This window comes from Bufo gargarizans, chromosome 8 (assembly GCF_014858855.1).
Source record: "Bufo gargarizans isolate SCDJY-AF-19 chromosome 8, ASM1485885v1, whole genome shotgun sequence".
NCBI classification, from domain to species: Eukaryota; Metazoa; Chordata; class Amphibia; order Anura; family Bufonidae; genus Bufo; species Bufo gargarizans.
Window position 1 is genome coordinate 41,927,601 of NC_058087.1, and position 13,559 is coordinate 41,941,159.

General features: G+C 45.5%; 1 protein-coding gene across 1 annotated transcript in view; it reads right to left on the reverse strand.

The window, feature by feature from the left end:
• Nucleotides 1-530: 530 nt before the first annotated feature.
• The window catches only part of SESTD1 (SEC14 and spectrin domain containing 1), a 127,073-nt gene continuing 114,044 nt past the window's right edge, over nt 531-13,559 (reverse strand). The window contains exons 17-18 of the mRNA XM_044303188.1: nt 12,029-12,150; nt 531-1,352 (exon numbers count right to left, since the gene is read on the reverse strand). Coding sequence (XP_044159123.1) covers nt 1,223-1,352; nt 12,029-12,150 — 252 coding nt within the window. The 3' untranslated portion in view covers nt 531-1,222. The remainder of the gene's footprint in view (nt 1,353-12,028; nt 12,151-13,559) is intronic.

Sequence of the window (13,559 nt, forward strand, 5' to 3'; positions counted from 1 at the left end):
GCAGCATAGATCTAAGGTTGGGAAGGTTCTGGAAATGTGGCTATTTCATGGACTGCACACTGCCATGTGAAAGAAGCCTTAAAATGGAGTGTGTAGTCTGCAAGTGAAAAAAGCTACCACACTGGCCCATATCATCCACCGGAGATCCACTTTAGATAATGAAGGCAGCAATGAATATGGTTGCTATTAACAGCTGCTCAGGCATACTGTTTCCTCTACATGCACCGTACTGTAATTATTGGGCCACAGCTTGTCAGCGGTCTTGTGGTCCAGGGCTGGTAAGAGAAGATGCTGTGGAGTTTTCTAAAACTAGATGCACCACATTTTGGTAGATTTTAGGTATCTGCCATTGTTTGTCTTGGCAGATAATAGATCATTTCTGGCTGGCATCTGTTAAAGGTTAATTACAGATTTTCCCTATAAATCCTAATGCTTCAAAATAAATAAAAATGTAATAAAAAATTATTATCTTTCTCTCCACAGTTCTCAGCACTGCGGTTCGGTACCTGATTTCAACAGTAGGCAAAATGTCCAATCTTATAAAGATGGTTTTATTCATTCGGCACAAACAGCTTTAAATACATAGTCCCATACAGGTAAGAAAACATTTGTTTCATGTATGATATATCAAAGTTTTCATGGGCAGGTTGCATAATGGCACAATAAAAAAAAAATGAAATGTTTCCCGATAGTAAGACAAGAGAAGAAGTACGCTACAGCCTAAAAACAACAGGTAATTTACCCACATTCTAAAAATACTACATTATCCGATTAGGCACAGCACTTTACAAATCAGTCTTCCCCTTTCTATATTTGCCACGGAGAGATCCTTCATTTCAGGTAGCACCAATTGAAGCGTTTGCCAAATGCTCGTCTATTTAACTCCCATAATAAGGTAAAGCTTTTAACCCATCCGCTGTCAAACGGCCACAAGACGCATTATCCTGCCACGCGTTTCGGGCCTGTTTGGTAGCTGTAGGGCTAAGGTAGTGTTGAACGAACACTACGCTGTTCAGACACGGGATGATTCACGGCACAGTATATAAGTAAGGCTTTATAGATTGATAGTGTTACAATACGCAGAGCTGTAGATTGAGAAGATAACCGGTTCATGAGATGGATGTAAAAGGCGTTTTCCACGGATTATATGGAATCGTGGATAAGGACGACATGCTGCGTTACAAACTTTAGCTTATTGGGTAAATCACAGTCCAGTCTCTTTTTAACTCTCTCTTATGGAGGCGTCGGGCTGTAGAAGTTGCTGTTTCTTTAGGCAAACCATCTTGATTCTCTCCCTTATATGTTCTGCTGTGGAGGCCATGTCACTTGGACTTCCAAAATACTGCTCAGTTCTGTAAGGGAAGCACAATTGATTAGTTATTATGGGATTAAATCCCAGCTAATTTTAGTACATAACATAATGGAGTTCTGTTGTAAGTAATCCACAGGTATAGGAAAAATATATATATTTTTTTTAAAGTCTCCATTAGCCAAAGCATAACAGATTGCACTAAAACCATGATCTAGCAGGCATGGCCAGACTGCGGCTCTCCAGCTGTTGTAAAACTACAACTCCCACCGTGCCCTGCTGTAGGCTGATAGCTATAGGCAGTCTGGGTATGCTGGAAGTTGTAGTTTTGCAGCAGCTGGAGAGCCGCAGGTTGGCCATCCCTGATATAGGATATACTTTAAACTGAGTAGTTGAAGTTGTCAGAGGGCGCCATACACGCAGTAAGGACGACTCGATTATTTTTCCATTCACATTGATGCAATCTCTATGAGGGTACACATCACAATCTTCACATTATTGTGTGACCACAGGATAGATGATACATCTCTAATCACTGGTGGCCCCATGGCTATGACCCCCACGCTCACTAGAATGGAGGTTCTTTGCCCCCTGTTCCCCCTCACTACCATGAGGAGGAGTTTGAATAGAGTAGAAGCCATGTATGATCCATGCCGCTCTATTCAAAGTCTTTGGGACTCACTGCGGTTGTGCAGGGAGGAGGAACAGCACATCGGGACCCCCATTGTAGTGATCGATGGAGGCCCCAGAGGTTGCATTTATCACCTATCCGAAGTCTGTGCCTGCCTGTAAAACTGTGATCCTGAGGATAGGCCATCAATATTGAATTCCTGGAAAACCCCTGTAAATATCTAAGACCTACTTTCAGGACTCCTGTCACCCCCCCAACAATCAGCTGTTTGAAGGATATCAATATTTAATTCCTAGAAAACCCCTTGAAACTTGTTGAGCAACTAAATTAGTTCCCAAGTGCAAGGAGACCAACAAACAGAGTCACATATCTCAGCCTCCTGAACTTTTAAGTAGGATGGCAGGAAAAGGGCGATGTTTGGGGCAACTTCTACACAGGCTTGTGTCCAGGGAATGTGTCATCAGAAAATGAGCTGTTGCTTAAAGAGTAACTAACCTTTTATTTAAATTAGGGCTGCACAATAAATCGAAAAAATAATCGAATCGCAATAATCGCCAAATGCGATATGGCGATTTGGCCGACCCAAAAATGCTGCGATTATATATAAAGGGGCCCCGCGCACATAACTGGCTTTGCATGTAAAGTGTTTTACTAGTGTGTGCGTGGGTGAAACAATCTCTCTCCTAACAGGTCCGGCCTCTGTACTCACTATGAATGCAATGCACTGCAGCGAGCTGATGTCACTTAGTAACGCTCCTCCCACTTCAGGAAGCAGGAGCGTTACTAAGTGACATCAGTCACGCGCCGGCCGGCCACCTCGCTGCCGCTCGCTGCAGTGCATTGCATTCATAGTGAGTACAGAGGCCGGACCTGTTAGGAGAGAGATTGTTTCACCCACGCACACACTAGTAAAACACTTTACATGCAAAAGGCAGTTATGTGCGCAGTTTAGGACACATGAGGAGGACCAGCATAAGATGCTATATGTCTTAAGCTGGCCCCCCTCATGCCCTATGTGTCCTCCACACATCCCCTATAACAGCGCCATCCACAGGTCCCCCATAAGCGTCCTCCACAGGTCCCGCATAACAGCGCCCTCCACAGATCCCCCATATAACAGCGTCCTCCACAGATCCCCCATATAACAGCGTCCTCCACAGATCCCCCATATAACAGCGTCCTCCACAGATCCCCCATATAACAGCGTCCTCCACAGATCCCCCATATAACAGCGTCCTCCACAGATCCCCCATATAAGAGCGCCCTCCACAGCTCCCCCATATAAGAGCGCCCTCCACAGCTCCCCCATATAACAGCGCCCTCCACAGCTCCCCCATATAACAGCGCCCTCCACAGCTCCCCCATATAACAGCGCCCTCCACAGATCCCCCATATAACAGCGTCCTCCACAGATCCCCATATAACAGCGCCCTCCACAGATCCCCCATATAACAGCGCCCTCCACAGATCCCCCATATAACAGCGTCCTCCACAGATCCCCCATATAACAGCGTCTTCCACAGATCCCCCATATAACAGCGTCCTCCACAGATCCCCCATATAACAGCGTCCTCCACAGATCCCCCATATAACAGCGCCCTCCACAGATCCCCCATATAACAGCACCCTCCACAGATCCCCCATATAACAGCACCCTCCACAGATCCCCCATATAACAGCACCCTCCACAGATCCTCCATATAACAGCACCCTCCACAGATCCCCCATATAACAGCACCCTCCACAGATCCCCCATATAACAGCACCCTCCACAGATCCTCCATATAACAGCACCCTCCACAGATCCCCCATATAACAGCACCCTCCACAGATCCCCATATAACAGCGCCCTCCACAGCTCCCCCATATAACAGCGCCCTCCACAGCTCCCCCATATAACAGCGCCCTCCACAGATCCCCCATATAACAGCGTCCTCCACAGATCCCCATATAACAGCGCCCTCCACAGATCCCCCATATAACAGCGCCCTCCACAGATCCCCCATATAACAGCGTCCTCCACAGATCCCCCATATAACAGCGTCTTCCACAGATCCCCCATATAACAGCGTCCTCCACAGATCCCCCATATAACAGCGTCCTCCACAGATCCCCCATATAACAGCGCCCTCCACAGATCCCCCATATAACAGCACCCTCCACAGATCCCCCATATAACAGCACCCTCCACAGATCCCCCATATAACAGCTCCCTCCACAGATCCTCCATATAACAGCACCCTCCACAGATCCCCCATATAACAGCACCCTCCACAGATCCCCCATATAACAGCACCCTCCACAGATCCTCCATATAACAGCACCCTCCACAGATCCCCCATATAACAGCACCCTCCACAGATCCCCCATATAACAGCACCCTCCACAGATCCTCCATATAACAGCACCCTCCACAGATCCCCCACAACTCAGCGTCATCCACAGATCCCCCATAACTATGTCATACCCAGCCGCGTCAGCGGCTCATATGGGAAAATCCAAGCAAATAGACCTCTAGCACAATTCCTTTAAAATATTGCATCGCATATAGTTATCGCAATTTTCTAGGGCCCTAATCGCAATCGCACAAAATTCCCATATCGTGCAGCCCTAATTTAAATTTAAAACTAATAAAAAATGTGTTACTATTTAAATCAATTATAGAAAGAGGAAGGAATAGAGGCTCACCCAACTGGAGGTGTGGATAGGTGCTCTAGTCACGTGTTGACCCAGACAGTCAAGAGAATAAGCAAAAAATGTATGTAAAATAATGTGACTGGCACTCGACCTTTGAAACCACGGATTTACAATTTATTTGTAGAATACAAGTGGATTATGTGTAAAATAGTGGATAAGAACACTTGGGTAAATAATACAGTATGTATAAAATCGCAAATAAGAAAACTTGTGTATAAAATTGCAGATATGAACACCTAGAAAAAAAAAACGCAAATATAAACACCTGTAAAAAAAAATTGCATAAGATGGCTATATAAATAAGCATAGATATTCGTAGGTAAAATCGCAATATAAATGTGTACGGTATAGTTCCAATCCTATAATCTAAGGATGGTATACGAATGGTCCTCTTACTCGATGATGAGCAGACAATATCCACAGTTTTGCCTATGGTAAGCAATGTCAATTCAAATAAAAGATGTAGAAAAGAGGAGTTATCCATAGGAGGGAGGTAAGGTCGGTTACTGGACGCCACGTAGTAGCGGAGGTGCAGACCGACAATCAACTATTACAGAATCTTTTCTACATCTTTTATTTGAATTGACATTGCTTACCATAGGAAAAACTGTGGATATTGTCTGCTCAACATCGAGTAAGAGGACCATTCATATACCATTCTTAGATTATAGGATTGGAACTATACCATACACATTTATATTTTGCGATTTTACCTACGAATATCTATGCTTATCTATATAGCCATCTTATGCGATTTTTTTTACAGGTGTTTATATTAGCGATTTTTTTTCCTAGGTGTTCATATCTGCAATTTTATACACAAGTTTTCCTATTTGCGATTTTATACATACTGTATTATTTACCCAAGTGTTCTTATCCACTATTTTATTCTACAAATAAATAGTAAATCCGTGGTTTCAAAGGTTGAGTGCCCGTCACAGTATTTTACACCATTTAAATCAAGTTTTCATGTTAAACACATTTTCTAAGAATTTATGGTTATGGTATTTTTAAGTTTCCATGTCACTATATTGTAAAAGAAATCCTAAAATGCTGCAGGTTCTGCACTGGTCACTAAGCCTATTCATAGCTGTCACTTTTCAGCAGTCATCTCATTATCACCACAGGCAGGATTACAACAAAAGGTATCATCAATGTACAGATAACAGGATCCACCATTCACAACAGGTGATGGCCACAGCTTTTCTACTCCTTCCTTGTACAATGACCTCTGCACAGGTCACAGAGCACGCCTAGAAAACTCTCCCATAGAAGTCAATGAGTCCCTCCGGTCTATTGTGTCTATGGCCCATGTGGCTGCCATAAAGCATCTCTCTAAATGCTATTAACAGTCCAGGTAAAATGGCTGCCTCCATAATCATGGTCAGGAAATAGAATAAAACAAAATCTACAATCAGAAAAGGAAAGCAGATTAGGTACATTTTGATTCCCTTTTAAAGAAAGCCAGGACTCCTCCAAAATGGAAATACCCTTTAAAGGGTTTCTGTCACTAGAATTTTCACTATTAAACTGGCTGACATTAGCGATGTGCTATTGTCAGCTGCACCTAACTCTGCTATTCTTGTGATTATTCATGCCCCCGTTACTGCAGAATTCTTACGTTTATAGTATGCAAATTAGCCGTTCAGTATTCGGCGCAGGCGCGCAAGCTGGCGAGTGCGAGATTTTCCCAGCGCACAGGGCCGGCAGGAGGATGTAAAATTTCTAATGACGGAAACCCTTGAAAGGGGTTTTCCAAGACTTCCATGCTGATGACCTATCTTCTGCATATGTCATCAGTAGGCTTAAGTGAATCTGCTTCGGATTGCTCTATTCGAACCCGATTTGTTTGAACATTTTGTTTACAATATCTCCTACGTAGTGCGCTAAAATGTACGGGCCTGGAAAATATTGCTGCAAATAATGCGAGACTTGCTATGTCTCGTGTCTATCTATTTATTTTATGCACTTATATAGCGCTACTATATTCCGCAACGCTTTACAGATATTATCATCCAGCTGCCCCAATGGGGCTCACAATGTAAGGTCCCTATCAGTATGTCTTTGTCTATGACGTTACATGCACATTAATCACTGTTCCAAAATCCGAAGTTGAACTCAGCTTCATTAATGATATTTTGAAACGGTAAATAATCTATATGTACATAAACGAAGCGCAACGTCAGACGGGAGACGAAGCAAGTCTCGTGTTATTATGGGCGAGACTGGAGAATTGCAGCTAGGCTCCATTCAGACGTCCGTAGAATGGGTCCGCATCCGTTCCGCAATTATCCGGAATGGGTGCGGACCCATTCATTCTCTATTGGGGCCAGAAGAGATGCGGAGAGCACACTATGTGCTCTCCGCAGGGGCGTCGTTAGGTCAAAACATTCGGGGCTTGAGCCCCAGATGTTTTGACCAGTGCCCCGAATGTAATGCTGGCAGTCATTTCCACACAATCTCCTGCACAGCCCGGAGCCTGACTCCGCCCACTCATGTGACTGATCACGTGCTCCTGACATCATGAAAGGTCCTTCTGCCCACTAGTAACTATCAACTCCTGAGGTAGGACATGTGAATGGAGCATTTCTAGGTGCATGTTTTGGCTGTATTCTGCCCCCTGCCCTGTACTGTACCCCCCCCCCCCCCATGCTGTGCTGTGTATACCCCCTGCCCTGTACTGTACCACATATGCTGTATTTTGCCCCCTGCCCTGTACTGTGCACCCCATGCTGTATTCTGCCCCCCTGCCCTATGCTGCACTGTGTGTGCCTCCTGCCCTGTACTGTACCCCCTATAATGCACTGTGCCCCCTATGCTGCACTGTGTGCCCCCTGCCTTATACTGTACCCCCTATAATGCACTGTGCCCCCTTTGCTGCACTGTGTGTGACCCCTGCCCTTTAGTGTGCCCCCTATGCTGCACTGTGTGCCCCCTGCCTTATACTGTACCCCCTATAATGCACTGTGCCCCCTTTGCTGCACTGTGTGTGACCCCTGCCCTTTAGTGTGCCCCCTATGCTGCACTGTGTGCCCCCTGCCTTATACTGTACCCCCTATAATGCACTGTGCCCCCTATGCTGCACTGTGTGTGCCCCCTGCCCTGTATTGCGCCTGCTATGCTGTACTGTACCCCCTGCCCTTTAGTGTGCCCCCTATGCTGCATTGTACCCCTATGCTGCACTGTGCGTCCCCCCCTTGCCCTGTACTGTACCCCCTATCCTATACTGTGCCCTGTACATTGCAACCTCCCTTCTCTGTCTCTAGTGCTTGCCACTTGGCACTATCATGGCACACTAAGGCCGATTTTACATCCCGTTGTGGCATTCGTCTAATGCAGGGGTAGGCAACCTACGGCGATCCAGCTGTTGTGAAACTACAACTCCCAGCATGCATTATTGCTCTGCTCTTCTCATAACTCCCATAGAAATTAATGGAACATGCTGGGAATTGTGGTTTCGCAAAAGCTGGAGTGCGGAAGGTTGCTGACCCCTGGTAATGTATACATAAAATGTATATGTTAACAGGTGACTCAGACTGACACCATCAAAAAAAATGATATGTTAATGTATACATTTTTTTTTTAACAGACTTTGCAGGATACAAAGTGTAGTGTGCTGCGCTTTTGTATCCCATTTTCCAACGTAAACATTAAACGGATCGCAAAAATGTGATGTGAACTCTCCCTTACATATGCACATATAGGATGCCAGGATAGTCATGGAAGGGGGGGGCCCCATACAAAATTTTGCTGTGGGGCCCAGTCAGTTCTAGCTACGCCCCTGACTGGCAGGGTTGGCCGCTCTGACTCTCCTGCGCTGCACAGCCCCGCCATCCTAATCCGTATCCTGCAGTAACTGAACTTTAAAACAGCGCTTATATGATCTCATTACTATCTTACACACTCAGCTCCGGAAACATGCAGTGCTGGTGGCGCTCGCTCACTGACGTCACGCGCCTGCTCCTCCCACTAGGTGGTGCAGGCCGTGACGTCAGTGAGTGAGCGCCGCCCGCACTGCCTGTTACTGGAGCTGAGTGTCTAAGTCAAGATAGTAATGAGATGTGCGCTGATTTAAAGTTAAGTTACTGCAGGATACGGATTACTGAGGGGATGATCTGTTGGGTTGCCCAGACGGCTAGGCCCTTCACAGTAGTTATTAACCCGTTTCAGCAGTCCTCCTTTCACTGAAGGGGGGACTGCTGAAAGGGCTTAATAACTACTGTGAAGGGAGGACTGCTGAAAGGGGTTAATAACTACTGCGAAGGCCCATGAGGGCGTGGCTTCACGGGGTGGGGGCGTGGCTTCACAGGGGCGTGATACATTGGGCTTGTGCCCCGGATGTTTTCAGACCCTAGCAACGCCCCTGGCTCTCCGCATCTGCATTTTCGGAGCGCGGCCCCGATCTTCCGGTCCGCAAGAAAATAGAGCAGGTCCTATTCTTGTCCGCAATTGCGGACAATAGGCATTTCTATGGGGGTGCCAGCCGGGTGTATTGCGGAGCATTACTATTCTGGGGTTGCACAATTTCTCTCTTCGCTCAGCAGCCAGCAATAAAAGGCACATTATAAACCAACTCTAGCAATAATGTCATATTGTACAATTGCCATGATGTCCATAAGGGTACTAGATATTGCTGCCTTCCTCTGAGATCATCTGAAACAGGCATTTCTCAGCATCAGCCCATTGCCTGCTTAGGGCTCATTCACATCTGCGCTGAGCTTTCTGTTCTGATTCATCAGAAGAACAGAAAAAACTAAAATAACCGATCCTCATTTGTTTGAATGGGCATCAGGTGTGCTCAGTTTGCATCAGTTCCGTCACACATCAGTTATTTTTGACGGGAAAAATATCCCTGCTTGCTGTACTAAGGCCGGGTTTGCATCTGCGTTGTGAACTCCCGCACTGTAATCCGATCACCGTATCCGGCGTACAGGCCGACTTTCAGCTGGACAAAAGATGCTACACGCAACAATTTTTGTCCGGCCAAAAATCGGCATATATGCCAGAAAGCGACCAGATTACTGCCGGATCCCATTACAGTGAATGGGAATCCGGTGTTGCATGGTGGTATCTGGCTACACTGGGTACGGTGAACTCCGGCAGTCTGTTACTCTGCCGGAGTCCATAGCGCACATGTGAACCCAGCCTAACTGATGGCACTTTCACAAACACATGCACAACTGATGCTCAAAATAAAGCTACTACATTCACATCAGCATCGTTAAATCCATCAGCCTGTTCAGGCAGAGGAACAGCCTGCCGGAGTTCACTGTATTGGCATAGCTACATAATGCCTCAACCTGCCGGTTCTGAATTGTTTACAATGGCACCTGAAGGGGATCTGGCTGCTTTCTGTATATAAATGCTGGCTTTTGGCGAGACAACATGTCCAGCATGCACAACATTTTGTCTGGCCAAAAGCCTGCATTATGGCAGGAAGCTGCGGGATCCTCGGCATATATCACAATGCAGATGTGAATGTAGCCTAAGAAGAGCCCCTTTTTTAAAATTCTTCTGTTCCTCTTATGGATCAGAAGAACAAAAAAGTTCAACGCAGGTGTGAACCTTCTTGTTAAAACATAAAAAATTTACAGCAGCCCTGGAACTGGCTGTTCCTGTATATTCCCTGTTTCGCAGTAGCCCTGGTGCTGGAAATAGAAGCCAGAACTACACTGTACTGCAGCACTGCTTAGATTCAAATGAATGGGAACAATGCTGCGGTAATCAGCGTATGGAGCCGTGTAGTTCCAGCATCAGAGCTACTGCAGGACAGATGGTCAGCAGGGTGCCTGGAGTTGGAACCTGCCGACCAGATACGCATGACCTAGCCTAAGGATAGACCATTTCTATAAAATTCATGGAGAACCCCTTTAATTATCACTGGGATTTCTCTGATGGCCAGTACTCTCCTTAGGCTTAAAGGGGTTGTCCAACTAAAGGAAACATCTTTGAATTTGTCGTAAATAGCAAGATATACAACTTACTCATACTTTTCAGTTAACAAAGGTGCCCCGGTCTCCTGCTGTCCGTGCCAGTCCCAGACCCAACAGCTTCCCTCCTGGTTCTGCTTGACACAGGATAGAGTTTCCCATGTTGGCACGTCATCAGCAGTGTGTGTGAAGGAGGCTGGCCAGCCATTTTTTTTTATCACGACTGATGCATACCGAGAGAAGGGGGCTGCCTTAGATATGGAAACGACTAGTTAGTCAGTCCACTTTGCACATAGCACAAGTACTGTGTCGGCACTGGAAAGGCCATCCTGTGCCGGGCACGGCTGTGGGACTGGAGAGGACAGCAGGAGGCTGGGGAATATTTGTTTGGCTGGGTTTACATCTGCGCTGTGAAAGTTCACATCTCCTTTTCATTTTCCGCTCTTCTGATCTGTCAAAAGAACAGAAAAAAAAAAAAAAAACGGACACTGTTGCACATTTGGCATCCGTTTGAACCATTTCCGTCTAAGATTCGTTTTCTGCATGCAGTACTGCCCGCCCCAATTATAGTGAATGGGGCTGGAGCAGACTTCCAGAGGCACGCGTGCACTAGCGGCAGCATGGTAGCCAGACATCTTAGGGCTCATGCACACGACCGTATGTATTTAGCGGTGCGCAAAACACATCCGCAAAAAAAAAAAAAACAGATGATATCCGTGCGATGTCAGTGTTACATACGTTTTTTTGCGGATCCTTGTAACAATGCCTGTCCTTGTCTACAAAATGAACAAGAATGTTCTATTTTTATTTTATTTTTTGCGGCACGGACTTACGGATACGGAATGCACACCGTGTGATTTCCATTTTGTTTTGCAGCACCACTGAAATGAATAGTTCCACATATGGGCCAGAAAACAAAAAAATAAATAAAATAATGGACACAGACAAAAAATAGGTTTGTGTGCATGACCCCTTACCCTGATGATGTCTTCAATGGACCTGAGCTCTCTGCTCCGAAACTACGTGTTTTCTAATCTCCCGGCCCCTCCTAGTACGCATGTACAGTTACCTCATACTGCAGAAATGGGGCCAGGTATCAGACATCTCTAAATCACTGAATGAAGTTAAAGGGGAGGAACCGATTAAAACCCCTTGCTTCACGGTCTGCTACACTTAACCCAGAAATATAAAATGTTAGATCTCATGAGAGGTCAATCAGAACCTTAGGTTTTCCATTGCAATATGTTCAAAACGGATCTGTGAGGAAACAGAGAGCCTGACTCCAGTGTAAAAAGACAAAAACATAGTAAAACAGAATAAAAAACAGAAGAATTAACTATTTTGTCCAGACAGATTCCGCATGCGGGAGAGAGAGGAGCCGGACACCTGAGAGGATCTTCCAGAACAGCAGACACCAACGGCTTACACTGGGCAGACACTCAGTACACAGATATGACATACCCGTCGGGATAAATGACAGGCACGGTTAATCTATCCAGCAGAGATTTCCCAACTCCTTCAACCTCCTCAAATTGTTCAAAATCCAACAAGGATTCAGGAAGGTCTGGGCTTTCTTGTAAAATCTGCAAGAAATCAGAAGGTAGATTGGATTAGTTACTGAGCCAGTCAGGCACATTCAAGGGGGGACTTCAACTCTACAAAACTGACTGCCTGCCCCACCCCAAATATCATGTTATCGGGGGAAGTCTCTGAGTGCTTCCACCGATCGAAGGGGCTTCATTGTCACATCAAGTAAATGGGGCTGAGCTGGAATATCGGGCCCCGAGAGTCAGACCCCAAACCACTTACACCGATGGCCTAGCCTAAGGATATCAGTTTTGTAGAGCTGGAGAACACTCTGCTCAGTAATACACCAGTGTGTAATAGCAGTTCAGTGTGCGGAGTTCTCCAACATGGTGCACGGTACTGAAGCTAGGACATACGTGATGTCCCCCCCCACTAGTTCTTCCGTACAGAAAACTTGAAATAAATTAATTGCATTTACACATCTGATAGTTTTGGCAGACGTCTGGTCCTTAAAGGGGTTCTCTGGGAATTAAGAAAATGAAAATACTTAAATATTACTTTATTATAAATATATTCTCGAATACCTTTCATTATTTATAATGGCTCGTTTTTGTCTGGGGAGCAATCATCAGGGGAAACAAAATGGCCGCTGTCCCATTAGTTCACACAAAACCTGTCCTGATCACACATGAAGACAAGTTACTTTACAACACTGAGGTAAAGTGCTGCCTCATCCTTCTCTCTACTTGTCAGGGATTATGATACTGAATACAGATGATAAGAACTTTAGCTGAATCTCTGGGGAATTTAGTTCATGAGGAGACATGAAGTACAGAGAGGACGGACAGGACAGGCTGTGGTAATGGAGACTGCATACAAATGCTGCTTCTCATTAGCTACATCCCCACTTCTTGTCATGTCTCATCATCTCCATTCCTACAAAGATTCAGCTGAAGATCTTATCATCTCTATTCCTGACAAGCAGAGCAGAGAGGAGGATGAGGCAGCTCTATGGCTCATTGTGGTGAAGTGACTTGTCCTCCTGTGCGATTAGGACAGGTTTTGTGTGTACTGATAGGACGGCGGCCATTTTATTTCTCCTAATGATTGCTCCCGAGACAAAACAAGCCATTCTAAGTAATGAAATGTATTTGTGAATATATTTATTATAAAATAATATTTAAGTATTTTCAATTTTTTTTTATTCCTGGAGAACCCCTTTAAAGGGGATGTGACAGCCACACAATCCTGTTTTAGACCAAAACTACTCTACTGATCAGTTAGGCTGCATTCAGCATCTGCACTGTGAACTCCAGCAGTCTGTTCTGACAGAGGAAAAGACTGACGGACTTCACTGTACCTGGATACTGCCATCCACTATAATAGGATCCGCCCGCTTCCTGGCATATATGCCGGCCTCCGGCCGGATAAAAAAAGAATGCTGTGGTATTTTTGTCTGGCTAAA